At 46.9% G+C, this 17,272-nt stretch overlaps 1 protein-coding gene across 3 annotated transcripts in view; it reads left to right on the top strand.

The window, feature by feature from the left end:
- CERCAM (cerebral endothelial cell adhesion molecule) overlaps positions 1-17,272 on the top strand; it is a 72,959-nt gene that overhangs the window by 40,358 nt on the left and 15,329 nt on the right. Inside the window, exons 1-10 of one of the 3 annotated variants that reach the window (XR_013834846.1) lie at positions 763-1,085; positions 6,010-6,120; positions 6,694-6,811; positions 7,875-8,009; positions 9,803-10,007; positions 10,982-11,101; positions 13,226-13,302; positions 13,648-13,754; positions 15,335-15,467; positions 16,756-16,883. Coding sequence is in view for 2 of the 3 variants with exons in the window: in XM_079962092.1 (XP_079818218.1) it covers positions 835-1,085; positions 6,010-6,120; positions 6,694-6,811; positions 7,875-8,009; positions 9,803-10,007; positions 10,982-11,101; positions 13,226-13,302; positions 13,648-13,754; positions 15,335-15,467; positions 16,756-16,883 (1,385 nt within the window). In the remaining variant the exon portion in view is untranslated. Of the gene's footprint in view, positions 1-762; positions 1,086-6,009; positions 6,121-6,693; positions 6,812-7,874; positions 8,010-9,802; positions 10,008-10,981; positions 11,102-13,225; positions 13,303-13,647; positions 13,755-15,334; positions 15,468-16,755; positions 16,884-17,272 lie in introns of those variants that run through there. The other 2 variants (XM_079962092.1, XM_079962093.1) reach the window with 2 other exon arrangements.

Raw genomic sequence — 17,272 nt, forward strand, 5'->3', positions numbered from 1 at the left:
GCAGTCCTGCCTCGGAGCTCGAGGCTCGGACCGCCATTAAGCGCTGGCGCCGACCGGAAGTCGGGTTACACGCTTCAGGTTACAGACGCTTCAGGTTACAGACTCTGCTAACCCAGAAATAGTATCTCAGGTTAAGAACTTTGCTTCAGGATGAGAACAGAAATCACACGGTGGCAGCGGGAGGCCCCATTAGCTAAAGCGGTACCTCAGGTTAAGAACAGTTTCAGGTTAAGAACAGACCTCCGGAAGGAATTAAGTACGTAACACGAGTTACCACTGTACCTGACATTCAGAAGACATCTAAAGGCAGCCCTGTTCAGGGAAGCTTTTAATGTGTGAGATTTTAGTGTTTTTGTCTTTGTTGGAAGCCGCCCAGAGTGGCTGGGGAAACCCAGCCAGATGGGCGGGGTACTACTACTACTAATAATGATGATGATGATGATGATGATGATGATGTGTGCGCGCGCGCCAATGGCCCATCTAGTGCAGCACCCTCTTCTCACAGGGGCCAACCAGATGCCCCATGGAAACACCGCAAGCAGGACTGGAGCGCAAGAGCACTCTCCCAACTCGTGGTTTCCAGCAACCGGTATTCCAAAGCATTCAGACCCTGGACTGGCGGGGGAATCGCCCTGCCTGAAATTCTGGAGAGCCGCAGACAACACTGAGCTCTATGATTCAACTTAAGGCGATTTACTAAAATGTTGGATTTCTCGGCCCCGCCCCCTCCCGTGTCCTGGACCCGCCCCCTTGGCCCTCTCCTCGCCTCTCCCCTCCCAAGCGTCGGTCTTCGCCCCCACCCTGCGCGCCCATAAGTTTTGCAGCCTCCGAGACATGGTTTCTCCCGCGGCCGCGTCTCTTCTCCCTTGCGCCCTGCTTCTCCTTTTGCGCTCGGGTTTGGGGGTCTCTACCCCGCCCAGTGAGGAGGGGGAGGATGTTGAGAGGACGGGGAGCCCTGCCGGACCGCGGGAGGAGTTTCCAACCGTGGTGTTCGCTATTCTGGCTCGCAACTCCCAGCACTCTCTGCCCCATTACCTGGGGGCCCTGGAGCGCATGGATTACCCCAAAGAGCGCATCTCCATCTGGTAAGGGGCGCAGCAACTTTAAGTTGCGCTGACGCTGACTGCCTTCGGGGTGCGGGGGGGTGCGGGGGGCGGCAAGCGGGGACAGGATGGAGTTTTGGGGGTTCCCCCTTCCCAGCCCAATTTGGGATTGATTCGAGACGCCCTATAAAAGTGTTTATGAGCGTGAGCGTTACTTGTGGGGGGAACCTAGTTAATTTCGGGGTGGTGATAGGTATCCCCAGTTGTAGTGTGAGTGCAAGTTTTGTGGGTGCTTGAGCCTGTCTTGTAGGGACTTGAACCGTGGGCAGGCCGTGCAAAGGTGTGCCTCAGGACCTCAGCGTGGGGGGAGGATGCATAGCTGTCAACTTTTCCCTTTTCTTGCGAGGAATCCTATTCGGAATAAGGGAATTTCCCTTAAAAAAAGGAAAACGTTGACAGTTATGGGTGTCTAGGGAGGAGCAGGTCCTCAGAGGCTCTGCCGCCCTGCAGCGCATGGTTTTGGAGTACTGTATATAGGTGAACGTGATTTGGTGCAAGCTCTGAATACTTGTGTCTAGTGTGGGGTCACAGGAGCATGTACATTTCTGGAAGTCTTCTTTGGGGTGCCTGAACAAGGAGTGCTGAGATTTGCATGGTATCTGGACTGTCTCCTAGAGTGTTAGTTTGTTGTTGCTGCTACTTGTGTTGAGGTGTTGGTGTTGTTTTTGCAGAGCCAGCTGCCCATTTTCAGAGCTGACCTGGCCATGATCCTTCCAGACCCAATGGGATCTAATGGAGCTGTTGTTGTGTTGATCAGAGGTGAGGAACATGTAGCATAGCTGTCAACTTTCCCCTTTACTTGCGAGGAATCCTATTCGGAATAAGGGAATTTCCCTTTAAAAAAAGGGAAACGTTGACATCTATGACATGTAGCCCTCCAGTTGTTGAGGCCTCCAACATCTGAAAGGCTACACAGATGTTCCTCCTATGATGCAGATCAGTGGGGAGAGCTCATTTTATAGAGGTGGGCACTGATGAGGTCAGGAAATTGTTGCTGAATGCACCCCCCAACACGTTTTCTCTTTAATGTACCTCCTCCCTCTTTGAGGAGGGAAACCTCCCGTTGGAAGGGACAAAAGTTCTAGAAGTTTTTTGTGTACATATAAGCCCTCTCTAAGGATACACAGGGGTGGTTGTAATCAAAAGTGTTTGTAATGCTTTGGGCTATGTTGACATGCTAGGGCAGGGACAGGGTTCCTGTATCCTTCCAGATGCTGCTGAACTCCAGCTCCCATAAGCCCTTGCTACTGTGGCCAGGGATGGTGGGAGTTGTAGGCCAGCAACATCCAGGTGACCAGTGTTTCCTCATCCCCGGGCCAAAATGGCAAGTTTTTTAGTTACACTGGAGCTTCGGGAGAAAGAGCGGCAGGAACCACACCAACATTTTAGGGTGGAGGCTTCTGTGGCAGGAATAAGAAACCTGTGGTCCTCTGGGTGCGGTTGGACTCCAGTTCCCATGAGTTCCTGCCAGCATGGCTGGTGAGCGGAGCTATGATGGGAGTTTGCATCCAGCGTAATACCTGCAAGGCTACACATTTGGGAAGGCTGGGGATCCTAAGAGGGGTAGCAGATCCTGAGCAGTGGCTGCTTCCCTTCACCTCTACCTCAGGGGTGGGGTAAACAGATAAACAAATGGAACAAAATGTAGCATAAAGGCTGAAAGCAGCTATAATGAATTACAGAGGATCGTTAAGACACATAGCATGGAAGATTTGGAAGTCTCTTCAAATATGTCCCTGTGTCTGTGGTGGTCTTTAGTCTTTATAACTTTAAAAAGTACGTTTCTAGTCTCTAGTCCTTATGGAGGCTACAGAAAGCTGTTTCAGCAGTGCATGCTGGCACTTGGTTGAACATGAAAACTTGCCTTCGGCCAGCAAGTGTGACTTTTCTTACTGTTTCTGTCTCTTCTCATGGTGTTCCTGCCTATTCTGGTCTAATTTTTCCTCGGTCACTCACAGTTGGCATGTCAGTTTTTTCTGCCAGCCGGGTAGTCCATATCCATGCAGACCATGAGTCAAGTGACAAGCAGGTCTCCTGTATTCCAACTCCTAGCTATTCCTTGTGGCCCTCTGGCTTTTGTAGGGCTCCAGCTCTTCCCTCCAACCCCAAAAGCCTGCATGGCCAAGCGCCAGGGATGATGGCAGCTGTAGTCCAACAACATCTGGAAGGTCACATGTCCGTGTCCCCCCCCCCCGTTGAATGGCATCCAGAGAGCCCTCCGTGTTGCCTGCCTTTTTATTTCCCACCCCCTACTGCCCCATTTCCCTAACCTTGCTGGGACTGCTCCGCTCCAGCCTCCCACCCCATGTTTCAGTACTCTGCAAAGACAACAGAATTCCCTCCCTTTCTGTTCCAAAGCTTCTCCGCCTCAGGCGTGTTTTATAGCCTATTCTACGATCTTGTAGGAAACCTTACCCTGGTAGTATAAATCTTCTTTTTTAAGAGCTCATGAGCTGTTTTCCATCTGCTGTCTCTGTTAAACTGATGCACAAACCTCTTAATGATGTCTCAGTCCAGTTCGGGAGAGACGGCATCCTAGACCTGCAATTTAATCTGCTATATATTAGCATCTGTTCTTTCTTTTAAACCAAGTTAATTTTCCTCAAGTTTCGTTCTTGGACCTGTGGCTCTTGGCTTGTTCAACACTGCTGGAGGGAGTCTGTGTGGCACAGCAAAGAGAACTCCCTTTCTGGGATTCCTGTAGCACATGCAGATGGAAGTCTGTTTTTTCAGATCCATGAAGTGTACAGTGGTACCTCAGGTTACAGACGCTTCAGGTTACAGACGCTTCAGGTTACAGACTCTGCTAACCCAGAAATAGTACCTCAGGTTAAGAACTTTGCTTCAGGATGAGAACAGAAATCACACGGTGGCAGCGGGAGGCCCCATTAGCTAAAGTGGTACCTCAGGTTAAGAACAGTTTCAGGTTAAGAACGGACCTCCAGAACGAATTAAGTTCTTAACCAGAGGTACCACTGTAATCCTAAATTTGCAAATGTATATACCAGCATGGTTGGCAAGAGAGAAGAGAGAGGATTGAGGTTACAGGGAAACAATATGCCAAGGTCTCTGGACCACAAAAGCGTGTGTCTTAATAAATTTGTGCCACAAGACTCTGGTGATTTTTCTCCTTTGTCTTTTTGCTGCGGTGAACTGACAACACTCCCCTTCTGGAAACCGATCTAGGGAAGCAGACTCATGGATACCTTCTTTGGATACCACACACCTTCCTTTGTTTTGGGGACATTTCACTACCTTGAGATACATTGGGGTTTCTTTCGAGATTGGAAAAAGTTTCCCAAATTGTCTGCATACATTTCTTTCTGAGTTAGGAACTGAAGCAGTCTTGCCATATACCACTGGCTCTGCTGCGGCTGCGCTGGGGGATTCTGAGCCCTGTTCAGAGTGCTCCTTTTTATTCATCAGGAAATAAGGATTTGTTTTTAATTATGTAGCATGAGGCTTTATATGCAATGTTTAAAATTTTTTGGTAAATGAATTCCATTGATCCATTCACAATGTCATGCTCTTCCAGAGGTTTCGTTAGATTATTTGGGGCAGTTTTTCTAATGAGAGGATATTATCACAGATGCTTGTTTTTGCAGTTCTCAAAAGTGTGAATTTGTGTCTGCAGGGATGACATGCCTTTCCTTCACAGGAAAAATGTTATAAAATAAACATACAGAGGAGGAAAGAAACCTTAATCCCATTGTTCCTTTGCAAATTTATATACACAGAACCAGTAATTTTTGATATAACTGTAAAATTTATTATTCCACAAATGAAATCTTCATCTGGTTGTAAATATTAAGATTATACGAGCAAGAATGAGTCTTTCTGTAAAAATAATGATTTAAATCAAGTCTTGCTGACTAGTGATTTAAATCGTGATTTAAATCGTGTTTTAAACCAATTTGATTTAAATCAAATCCACCCTGCTTCATCATGTCATTGGGTGACCCACTTGGGGCTTGCAGACTAATTCACACTGGCTTCGATTCCTGCTTTAGGATGTGCCCAATATAAGCCCCACTTGCCAAGGAGCAATATGGAGCACATTTAAGGCATGGGCAATGGTCAGGGATGATAGGCGTTATAGACCAGTGGAAAGCCACAGATCCCCCAATCTCTGCTTTGGAAGGTCTGTTAAAAAGTGCCCATGCCAGCTAGTGCAAGTTTTGGCGAGGAATACATGCCACTAGCTATAAATATGCTCAGAGACGATGTGCTGGCATAGCCATGCTCTAGTCAGGAGCCCTTTGGGAAATTAACATGTAATTTTCAAGAACTGACTGGGTTGCAATAGCGTCTAAATTGCAGATTTCCTAGCCAGCACTGAGAGGACCTTGCAGTAGATGAGAGGGTTTGTCAGCTTTCAAGTCCAGGTTGCCTTTATTCTAACTCAAATTTTTTTAAAAAAGGGTAAACCCACACTGATCTGGCAGGTTTTCCATTTTTTGTTCCCAAATGTTCAAGTGGAGAATGGAATGGAGTGTGCTGGAAGAGGGCATGGCTGGCTGGCCCCCCCGAATAGGAGCCTTCCACATTGCAGATCCCACTTGCATCATGCCTGCCATCCCAGGGTATCAAATATACACAGGCTATATACACACCAATAATGTGTATAATTAAATTGGCTTATGTGGCATTAAGCTGTTGCACTCCAGCTAGCTACAGTTCTAGTAGGTTTTTCTGCTGACATAAAGTGCCGATGTTTTGTGCATGGCAAATAGCAGCTGGATAAACCACTTGGAAGGCTACAGGCAGCCTTGGATATCTAGTTGCAAACCGCCACCACCGGTCCCCTTTGAGATCCCTCTTTGCTTTTTCTGCCAGCTTTTGGGTAAAATTGGCTAACGGTGAATTGAAGAGGAACAGATCCCTCACTTGCAATTTGGATTCTCAGGTGCGCCACTGACCACAATGTGGACAACACAACAGAAATACTGCATGAGTGGCTGACTGCAGTGGAAGGCCACTACCGGCACATTGAGTGGAGATCCGTAGATGAGCCCAGGTAAGTTTGGAATACTCGTGCCGACCTACTTGAATTTCATAAATAATTGAGAAGCATGCATAGGTCAAAAATTAAAGAAGATCACAGTGGATTTGGATACCCAGAAACAATTGCAGTACTTCTTAGAAGGTTGATGTGGTACAGCTGTAACTTTGTGGAAAAGTCAATAGGAAGATCTGCGTTCAGAGGCAATGCGAGTTGCTATAGGAACAAGTGTTTGTAGAATGCCTTCAGACCCTCTTAAGGAACATAAATGGAGCCTTGAAGCCAGATCAGGCCTAGGGGGACTGTGCACCATGCTGCAACATTTTGTTGCCATTCCCCCATGCTCTTACGCTATGATCCCTTTTTAGGGTAGAGAACTTGAGTTGGTTTATTCACGGGGATCTTCCCATCTACAGAATTCTCTAATTCCCTCCAGTGAACCATTAAATGTGCTCCTGTGTTTCTTGGAACTACAGTATGGAAGGGCTGTGCTAACCTGAAGGCTTGCATAAGATAGGCGCTTCAGCGCAAAGGAAAGGGGAGAGGAACAGGCCTTGCACTCTCTGCTTACCATCTTGCCTCTTGCAGCTCTTATCCTGACGAACATGGGCCCAAACACTGGAGCGACGCACGCTTTGAGCACGTAATGAGGCTCAAACAGGAAGCTCTGAGCTTTGCCCGATCTGAGCGGGCCGATTACATTTTGGTAAGTCAATCTGATCATCTGGAGGTGGGAAAATGTCCAACGTGTGTCTCCTCCATTCTGTCCACGCCAGAAGACACTTTTGGGTGGACCTGATCCTCAACTACCTCAGCCTTCCTCAACATGGTGCTCTACAAATGCTGCTGCCACAATTTATTTATTATCATGCTTATTTGTTGCTTGTTATCCAGAAGGTCTCCAAGAGACTTACAGTAGAGAAAGACATATGTATGCACATACATAATACCCTGAGGGAGGGAGGGCAAGATCATATAATATGTTAATATTTCACATAATGTGCAACTTTGTAAAATGGAAGCAACATGCCAGCTGCATAAATGGTAGTGAACAACTTTAGCAATATTCATACAATCTCTCTCTTTCTTTATTAAGGTTCAGAGACCCAACAAATCGTTACAAAGCAATACACAATTCATACAGCCTACCTCCAGGTTAAACAAGCATTTTGTTCAGAATATAGGGATCATTGGTTCTTGCAACCACCAATAAAAACTTTGCCACTGCTTATGTTGTAGCATTTGTCCGGTCTTCCAATAGGAACCTGACATGGTGAGCCTCTGATTTTCCTGGGAAAGGTACCAGCAAGGGTAATATCAGTTCTGCCCTGGCTTGATATTCATACAATTAAAGCAATACTCCTAGCCACTAATTAGCAGATAAATGAAACCTGACCTTTGGTCATAGTGGCTACTGGAGCTGATGAGAGATGGAGTCCAGGTTGCGGGGTGGGGGGCTCCTGTGTCACCTTATTTCCTTCCCCCTCAAACCAAGGGCATCCCACACCCTGGTTTCTTCCTCGTCACCTGCCCACAGACAACTTCCTTCCTTAGTTTTCTTCAAATGTACATCTTGCCTCACACCTTCCAACCTTGACTGCTTGGTGCTCCTCTGCTTGGGGCATTTTTAAATCCACTGGAGCACTTGGTGAGATTTTTCTATCCATGCAGGCTATTTTGCAGTTCAGTTGTGCCTGCCAGGCTCCCTCAGGGGTGGGGTTTAGTTTTCAGACATGGTTTCAGTCAAGAAATTTTAATTCTGTCCCCAGTTCACAGACACAGACAGCATCTTGACAAATGACCAGACTCTGAAGTTCCTCATCGCACAAAACAAATCTGTTGTTGCTCCCATGCTGGACTCTCAGACGTATTACTCCAACTTCTGGTGTGGAATTACTCCTCAGGTAAGCCCGTTTGGTGGAGGTGCTTGAGCAGATTTGCAGAATTTATTTATTGCACGAGCAGGAAATCTGTGGCCCTCCAGGTAATGTAGGGCAGTGGCCAGGGGTGATGGGAGTCATTGCTCAACATCTGGAGGACCACAGGTGCACTACAAAGAGACAACAGAGTCAATTCAGCAAGTGAAAATGCATGCACCATCAGAGCAATATAAAAGCAAATATATATCATAAATACAGCCAGGCTTCGACTGAAGTCACCCACTATTTGTTCTTCTGGAAACAACTGAAGACATTTTTATTTCTACAGACATTTTTGTTTCAAAGCCTGTTTAAGTTGTTCTTATTTTTGCAATGTTTTAAAACTATGCTAAAAAAATTATGTCTACTGTGAATAGGACTTAGTTGGACATAACCCTATGTGTGTATGGCCTGCTTGAAAGAAAACTGGGATGGGGCCAAACCTGCCTCCTGGGGAAGGGAGTTTCATAGGTGAGGAGTCACCACCCAAAAGGCTCTGCCTCCTATTCCCACCTGTTTGATTGGCAGGTCTGCAAGAAGGGGGTCTCTATAGCAGGCTTGTATGGGTGCAAGTGGTCTGTGGAATAACTTGGCCCCGGAGTATTTAGGTCTTCAAAGGTAAAAACCAACATTTTGCATTGTGTGCAGTTGATGTAAACCTAGTGTGCTCTAAGCATTGAGCTCCCTCCAACATACGGACCTCTGCGTTCTGCACCAGCTGAAGCTTCTGGACCACTGGATCATGGCAGTACATCCTTAGTGTTGTTTCCACACTTGCCCCTCTCCACTTACCTTTCCCAAAAGGCACAGCCCTGCTTGAAATCCCTTCAGGCCTGTTGGGTGACTGCTGAGGGTCATAGACACACAGTAGGCAGAGCCAGAACGAATGAGAGGTGGAGGTAGGTCATTATAGTTTTGCCCCAAGCGTTGCATTCAGTGCTAGTCCTACTCAGGGTAGGTCCACTAAAGGCAATGTACATTTTATTTGTTTGTTTATTTATTAAATTTGTATACCACCCTGTAACCATAGAGCTCGGAGCGGTTCACAACATAAAATCACAATATAAAAAAAAACACAGAATACATAATAAAAACAAAGACAACCCAATAATCCACAACACATTTAAAATGACATCAGATGTCAATTTAGCCAAAGGCCTGGTATAAGAGGAACGTTTTTGCCTGGCGCCTAAAGGTGTATCAGGAATGCGCCAGGTGAACTTCCCTAGGGAGAGCATTCTACAGATGGGGAGCCACTGCAGAGAAGGCCCTGTTCTCATGTTGCCACCTCTGGACCCCTTGTGGAGGAGGCACATAAAGAAGGGCCTTAGAGGATGATCTCAGGGTCCGGGTAGGTTCAAATGGAAGGAGACATTCCTTGGGGTATTGCAGTCCTGAGCCATTTAAGGCTTTATAGGTCAAAACCAGCACTTTGCATTGGGCCCAGAAACCAATTGGCACCCCTGGAAATTCATTGGTTATAATAGCAGAGTCAATATCACAGTGGCACATTAATTTTCACGGGTCTGCTCTGAGTAGAATTTGGTTGGATACAACTCTAAGGAGGATAAACAGGCAATGCTGCCCCCCATCCCCGACCCCCGGGCTAATTTTAAGTAAGATGCAGGTGGTGAGTTTGGCGGCTGTGATTGGTAGAGAAGCCTCCATTGCTGCAGCACCTTTCGTGTTTAGAGTTATGGTTTCCTAATTGGGTTGCAGACAGTTCTTGGCATGGCATTGGGCTATTTTGGGTTATGAGACTCTCTCGCACGTTCCAGGGTTACTACCGTAGGACAGCAGACTACTTCCCCACCAAGAACAGGCAGCGGGTCGGGTGCTTTGCTGTCTCCATGGTCTACGCCGCCTTCTTGATTGATCTGCGGAAGGATGACACTGCTGACCTCGCCTTTCACCCGCCCCATCCCAGCTATACCTGGCCATTTGATGACATCATTGTTTTTGCATACTCCTGCCAAACTGCAGGTGAGAGTGAGGAAGGAAAAGGGGGAGGCAGACCATCATGGCGAGCAATTGTATAGAGTTTCCACATGTCCAGAAAGTGCTTGATAATACAGTGGACCCTCGAGTTATGTACCGCTCTGGATACATAACTTTCGGGTTGTGAACGCAGCAAACCCGGAAATGTATACAGTGGTACCTCTGGTTGTGAACGGGATCCATTCCGGAGCCCCATTCGCAACATGAACAGAACGCGTCTGTGCGGGTCGTGATTCACCGCTTCTGCGCATGCACATGACGTCATTTTGAGCACCTGCACATGTGTGAGCGGCAAAACTTGGAAGTAACCCTTTCCGGTACTTCCAGGTCGCCACGGGAAGCAACCTGCAAAGACGTAACCTGAACTGAACGGGACAAGAGGTGTAACTGTCCTTCCGGGTTTCGCCGCACAAGCATGCGCACAAGCGCTCTGTGCACCGCGCATGTGCGCGGAAGTGGCGTCTCCAGTTACGGACTTTTCAGGTTATGTATGGACCCCTGGAACGAATTTAATTCGTATCCAGAGGGTCCACTGCAATAAGAGCCCTACTTTTCAGACCAGACGCCCTTCTAGTCCAGAGGTACCTGTGGCCAACCGGGTGCCTCTGGGAAGCCCCTCAAACAGCATGAAAGCATCAGCCCTTTTCTGTTCCCCCCTCCCTGCAGCTCGTGTTTAGCATTATACTGCTACTGGACATGGAGGCTCCATTTCACCCTGATTTTTTTCTAATGTTTGATTCAAACTGGGGCAAGCAAAAAAGGGAGATGGACAGCCCATGCTCTGTCTGCCAAGGTGTGCAGAAGAGCATGGCGGTCTGGTGTGGCAGAGGAATTCCACCGTCAAGGAGCTTGTGCTGGTGATGTGGCAATTGTTTGGACTTTATCTTAAATGCTCGCCTACAGAACCATAGAATTGTCAAGCAGCATACTTTTAAGTTATTATTCTGTTTCCTGTGCAGGAGCCCAGGTGTACTTATGTAACCAGCAGCGGTTTGGATATATCAATGTCCCTGTGAAATCTCACCAGACGCTGGAGGATGAAAGCATCAACTTTGTGCACCTGGTCCTGGAGGCAATGGGTGAGTTAGTGCAGTGTTTCCCAACCTTGGGTCTCCAGCTGCTTTTGGGCTACAACTGCCATCATCCCTAGCTAGCAGTACCAGTGGTCAGGGATGGTGGGAAATGTAGTCCGAAAAACAGCTAGAGACCAAAGGTTACTGAGTTAGTGCACCTGCTTCAAATACTGCCCTGGCCCACAAGAGAATCTTTCTTGGGGGTTATTGTAGGGTGTTTTTCTTCCTGGCTACGGGACCCTGATAGGCCTACACTTGATGGCATGTACCCAGTGCTTGCTCTACTCATAGCAAACCCATTGCAATTAATGTCCATGACTGAAGGAGTTTCCAGACCCTCACTATTTTCAGGTGGGATTCAGTCACGTGCTGGCAAATTCAGGCTGCATAATCAAATTCCATTGGGAGGGCGTGTGCTGCAAACCTGCTTCCCCAAAAGATCAGACTTTTTGGTAGTAAGGAAAGTGAGGGATCGCATTTGCTTTGGTGCAACAGCGTCTAACCTCCCTGCAAACAAATAGGGATGAATGCTCAGTAAGCAGGTTGTCTGGAAGCACCATAAGTTGCACCCATTAATTTTAGTAGGTCTGCTCTGAGTAGAATTTTGTTGGTTATGGCCCCCTATCTTTCTCTGGTTTACCTGAGAAAGATAGGTTTGAGCATATTATGCCAATTCTGGTCCAATTCAAAGTGCTGGTATAAAGCCTTAAATGGCTCAGAACCACAATACACCAAAGACCACTTATCTCCATTTGACCCTACCCGGACCCTGAGATCATCGTCTGAAACCCTTCATCATGTTCTTCCTCCATGAGCGGTCCAGAGGGGGCAACACGAGAACGGGACTTTTCTGCAGTGGCCCCCCCTTTCTGAAATGCTCTCCTCAAGGAGGCTCACTTGGTGCCTTCATTATACACCTTTAGGCACCAGGTAAAAACCTTCCTCTTGTACCAGGCCTTTGGCTGATTGACATCTGATGTCATTTTAAATGTGTTGTGGAAGGGGGGATTACTGGGTTGTCTTTGTTTTTGCTCTTATTATGTATTATGTGTTTTTTATATTGTGATTTTATGTTGTGAACTGCCATGAGATCTGTGGGTATAGGATGGTACACAAATTTAATTAATAATAATATTAATAACTTAACCTTCTCAAGCTCAAGGGAAATTAGAGCCAAAGAGCTGGAGAGAGCCTTGTAGGCCATTTTGTCTGTCTCCTGCTTGATGCAAGAAATCCAAACCTGGAACCGTTTCTCCCTCTCCATTTACTACTACTTATAATTAATAATGGGACGCAGGTGGCGCTGTGGGTTAAAGCCTCAGCGCCTAGGACTTGCCGATCGAAAGGTCGGCGGTTCGAATCCCTGCGGCGGGGTGCGCTCCCGCTGCTCGGTCCCAGCGCCTGCCAACCTAGCAGTTCGAAAGCACCTCCGGGTGCAAGTAGATAAATAGGGACCGCTTACCAGTGGGAAGGTAAACGGCGTTTCCGTGTGCGGCTCTGGCTCGCCAGAGCAGCGATGTCACGCTGGCCACGTGACCCGGAAGTGTCTCCGGACAGCGCTGGCCCCTGGCCTCTTAAGTGAGATGGGCGCACAACCCCAGAGTCTGTCAAGACTGGCCCGTACGGGCAGGGGTACCTTTACCTTTACCTTTATAATTAATAATGCTAATAATTAACAACAACAACAACACAATGGAAGCCCTATTATAAGCCATTCAAAGAGGGAAGGGGAGAAAGTTTTGGGAGCTGGTTTAGAGTTATTGGCAGAATACACCAGTAAAATAACAGCAAGCTGTTTATGGAACTCACTTGCTTAAGAGTACAGTACAGTGGTACTTCGGTTTACAAACTTAATCCGTTCCAGAAGTCTGTTCTTAAACCAAAACCGTTCTTAAACCGAGGTGCGCTTTCCCTAATGAGGCCTCCTGCTGCCGGTGCCCTTCCACCATTTGGATTCCATTCTTATACTGAGGTGAAGTTCTCAAACCGGGACACTACTTCCGGTTTTGCGGAGTTCGTAAACCGAATCATTCGCAAACAGGACTGTTCTTAAACCGAGGTACCACTCTATAGGTTAAAAACCTGAGCAGCAACGTAGCCTCCTCTCCAAGCTTTACATCTCTCTTGCAGTGGATGGTACCCCAATGTTCCCCTCCAGCCATGTCTACCTCCCACCGAAGCATCCAACCAAAATTGGGTTTGACGAAGTAAGCAAGTCTCCCTCTCTCTCTCTCTCTCTCTCTCTCTCTCTCTCTCTCTCTGTGTGTGTGTGTGTGTGTGTGTGTGTAAGAGAGAAATTGTCAGCACCTGTGAGGGCTGTGAGTGAGTGACTGAGTCAGAGTATGCCTGAATGCATGTGATGAATTTTGTGCGTTTTGAGTAAGTGGAATCCTATTTTATGGGGGTTTTTTTGAGCTTCATTGTTTTACGTATTCCACTTTAAATTCATTAGTTAATTGCATTTGATTTTCTTTGTAAGCTTGCTTTTGTGATGAAAAGTGGTTTATATAAGTACTCGAAAAAAGGAATTGAACCTTCTGTTTTCCTTTTAGGTTTTCCTCATCAACTTGGCAAGGCGCCCAGACCGTCGGCAGCGCATGCTTAGTTCCCTCTTTGAGTTGGAGATAGAGCCCTTGGTGATTAACGCTGTCGATGGAAGGTGACTGGCTGACGCCTCTTTCTGGGGGTGCTTTGTTTTGGTTTTTAGCATGAAATGGGGCTGCTGCAACTGATGGACCTCTCTGCCACAAGGCTTAGATAGCTTTTAAAAAATGCAAATGTAATAGGAGAAAGGGGAACACATTGAGGCCAAAATATGATGGTGATGATCATTATTATTATTTACAGTCATACCTCATGTTACGTTTGCTTCAGGTTACGTTCTTTCAGGTTATGTCCCACAGCAACCCGGAAGTACCAGAAAGGGTTACTCCTGGGTTTCGCCACTCACGCATGCGCAGAAGCGCTCAATTGCGCTTCACACATGCGCGCAAGCACCAAGTCACACTGTGCACCTGCGCAGATACGACGCTTCAGGTTGCGCTCTTTTCATGTTGTGAACGGGCCTCTGGAACGGATCCCGTTCGCAACCAGAGGTACCACTGTAGATAGATTTGAAGGAGCAAGTCCATTCAGGAAACAACTATCAAGTCCTTCTAGTCGTGATGGATTAACAGAACTTGCAGAACCAGTGTACTATGGGATATCAGTTGTTAGGTGAAGGGCAGTAGTCAGGGTGGGGGAAGCCATTGCCTGCGTGCCTCACTGGTGGGATTCCTGCAGACATTTGCTTTGGCACTGAGGAAACAGGATGCTGAACAAGATGGGCCTGTGGTCCAGAAGGACCCTCTCCTCATGTTCCTAAATAGCCCAGCCATTCCCTCTGCTGTATGTGAAGCTTCTTTCATCACTAGCTTTAGTCATCTTTGTGAAGATAAACCTTTTGGCCCAGGCTTCCCCTGACCCATAAGATCGGACCCTGCTTTTGCTGAATTCCTCTCTTTTTTTTATAAATACTCCCCCCCCCACACACAATTTTTTAATTCATTTTATAACACAACTAAACAACACAAACAGAAAATGCAAACAATACGAACAGATTCTTGTCTTATCCTTATTTTTTCTAAACATTGTTAGGTGGGCATCCCCAAGTCTCCCCATCTGATTTTCATTTTACCTCATCTTTAGCAGTTTACATATATCATAATTTTTAACCATTTTTTTAAAATCACGCTTACTTTTACCATAAAAATCTTCACATTTTATCACTTACAGATAATACCATTTTAAAATACACTATCTTCTACTTCTAACCCTACAGCCTATATCCACTTCCAAAGCTATTCTAAGATTTAAATATTAACATATTTTTTCAGATATTCTTTAAATCTTCTTCCACCGTCTCTTCTCTAAATACTTTTTAAATGCATTTTCTCTGTTTTTATTATGCTGTTCTTTGTCCATGGCTTTCAGAACTTTTAACTAGAAATGCTCCTGAATAAATGCAATAAATCTACTTGCTGTATAGTTGTCTGAACCCCATTGCACCTGAAAGCTGGAGAGAGGAGCACGTGGGCTGCATGCCACCTACAGCTGATGTGAACTGGCACCCCAACAACACCTGGGGACCCAAGGCTGGGTGGGATATCTATACGGGGCTGTGTCGCTCCATGCTGCCTGGTTCTTGACCTGCACTCTTGGGAGTGCTGCTTTGCTAACCTCTGTTATCTCCTCTGCCAGTGCCCTAAACAGCAGTGACATCAAGAAACTGGGTGTGGACCTGCTTCCAGGTTATTTTGACCCCTTTTCAGGCAGGACACTCACCAAAGGGGAGGTGGGCTGCTTCCTGAGCCACCATCATGTGTGGAATGAGGTAAGGGCTTGGGCTGGGTTGGACGAAAGGGTCAAGGGCTTGGGTTGGTTCAGTGCAGGGAAGGGCCATTGATGTGGTCAAGCAGAGCCTGCCCATCAGCTTCTCTCTCGTTGGCTACTCAAGATCTGGGGTCAAGCCCTGTGCAATGGTTATATAGGTAGAGCCAGTGTGGTGTAGTGGTTAAGAGCGGTGGCCTTGTAATCTGGTGAACCGGGTTTGCGTCTCTGCTCCTCCACCTGCAGCTGCTGGGTGACCTTGGGCCAGTCACACTTCTCTGAAGTCTCTCAGCCCCACTCACCTCACAGAGTGTTTGTTGTGGGGGAGGAAGGGAAAAGGAGATTGTTAGCTGCTTTGAGACTCCTTAGGGTAGTGATAAAGCGGGATATCAAATCCAAATTCTTCTTTTAGGTCAAGCTAGGCTCCTACTGTGTCTCTCAGGTCACCTGGTTTGCTGGGCTGAAGAGTAGGAGAGGCGTTTCTGGCTGTTGCTCGACATTGTACAACATAGCAGAGAGTGGGTGGAGAAGTGTCGGGAGGCTGGGGGAGCCCAATCCTTGCAAATCCTGACACTGGTTGGCCTGACCCCCACCTCCCAGATTGACGCACGCATCAGGAATTCGTTGCCCTCTCACTTTTGCACTTGGAATCATAGAGCTGAAGAGTAGGAAGGGTCCCTGGCAGTCATCTGGTCCAAGCTGCAGCAGCACAGGAGTCAAACTCTTTCCCAATGTTCCAAAGTAGTTCTTTTGTTAGATAACTTATTATTTTTTCATTAATAACAATCCCATGTAAGCCACATTAATACAATATCAAATCACAATACAATTAAAAGAGCCAATTATCCAGTTCCAAATTAAACAATTTTGGGTGACTTCCCGTGTTCTGATTATCAGGAGATGATGTTATTCTTTGGTCGTGGCTCCAATCCTCCTAATTAATCCAAGCCTGTGAGCATATGATAAAATTTGCTCTCTGCCCTGCGCTTTCCCCCAAAAGGTCTTTTGGATTTCTCAACAAGGTCTACACCAGGGATGCAGAACCTGTGGCTATCTAGATGTTGTTGGACTCTCATCAGCCCCACAGCTAATGGGAGCTGTAGATCTCAGACATCTGAAGAGCAACAGCTTCTCCAGCTCTGAGCTGTGCTGTTTTAGCATACACAGCAAGTTCCCTTGGTAAAGATGCTGATGTCCCTTTGCTTCCTGCAGTCCTGGGTGAGCTCTGCGATGGAACTTTAAGGTCTCTTTCACCCATGCTCTCTAGCGCTGTTGTTTTCTCCCCCCTTTAGATTGTCAAACGGGGTCTGGAGAAGTCTGTGGTGCTGGAAGATGATGTGCGGTTTGAGGCATATTTCAAGAAGCGAATTTTGCGGCTGATGGATGAACTGGAGCAAGTACAGCTGGATTGGGACCTGATGTATGTTGGGTTAGCTGGTGGGGTTGGGCGAGGTCCTCAGCTGCAAAACAGCCCTAGTTGTTTGGCTACACTTTGGAATGCCAAAATAACTATAGCTCAGTGGCAGTGCACCTGCTTTGCATGCAGAAGGTTTCTCCAGGAAGGTCTGGAAAAGTCTCCTGTTGGAAATCCTGGTGAGCTGCTGCCAGTCAGTGTAGGCAATATTGAGCTCAGTTGACGTATGACCTGACTCACCATAAGGCAACTTCCTGTGTTCCTGTTTGGTTCATCCCTTTATTCAGAACTGTGAGGGCTGGAATATTTAGTTTTAGGTGGAGGACAATGAATCAGTTGTTAAGAGTCTGTGCTTTGCATGCAAAAGTCTCTGGCTCAATCCTAGGCAACTCCAG

This window comes from Podarcis cretensis (genome assembly GCF_951804945.1).
Source record: "Podarcis cretensis genome assembly, chromosome: Z".
Taxonomy (NCBI): Eukaryota; Metazoa; Chordata; class Lepidosauria; order Squamata; family Lacertidae; genus Podarcis; species Podarcis cretensis.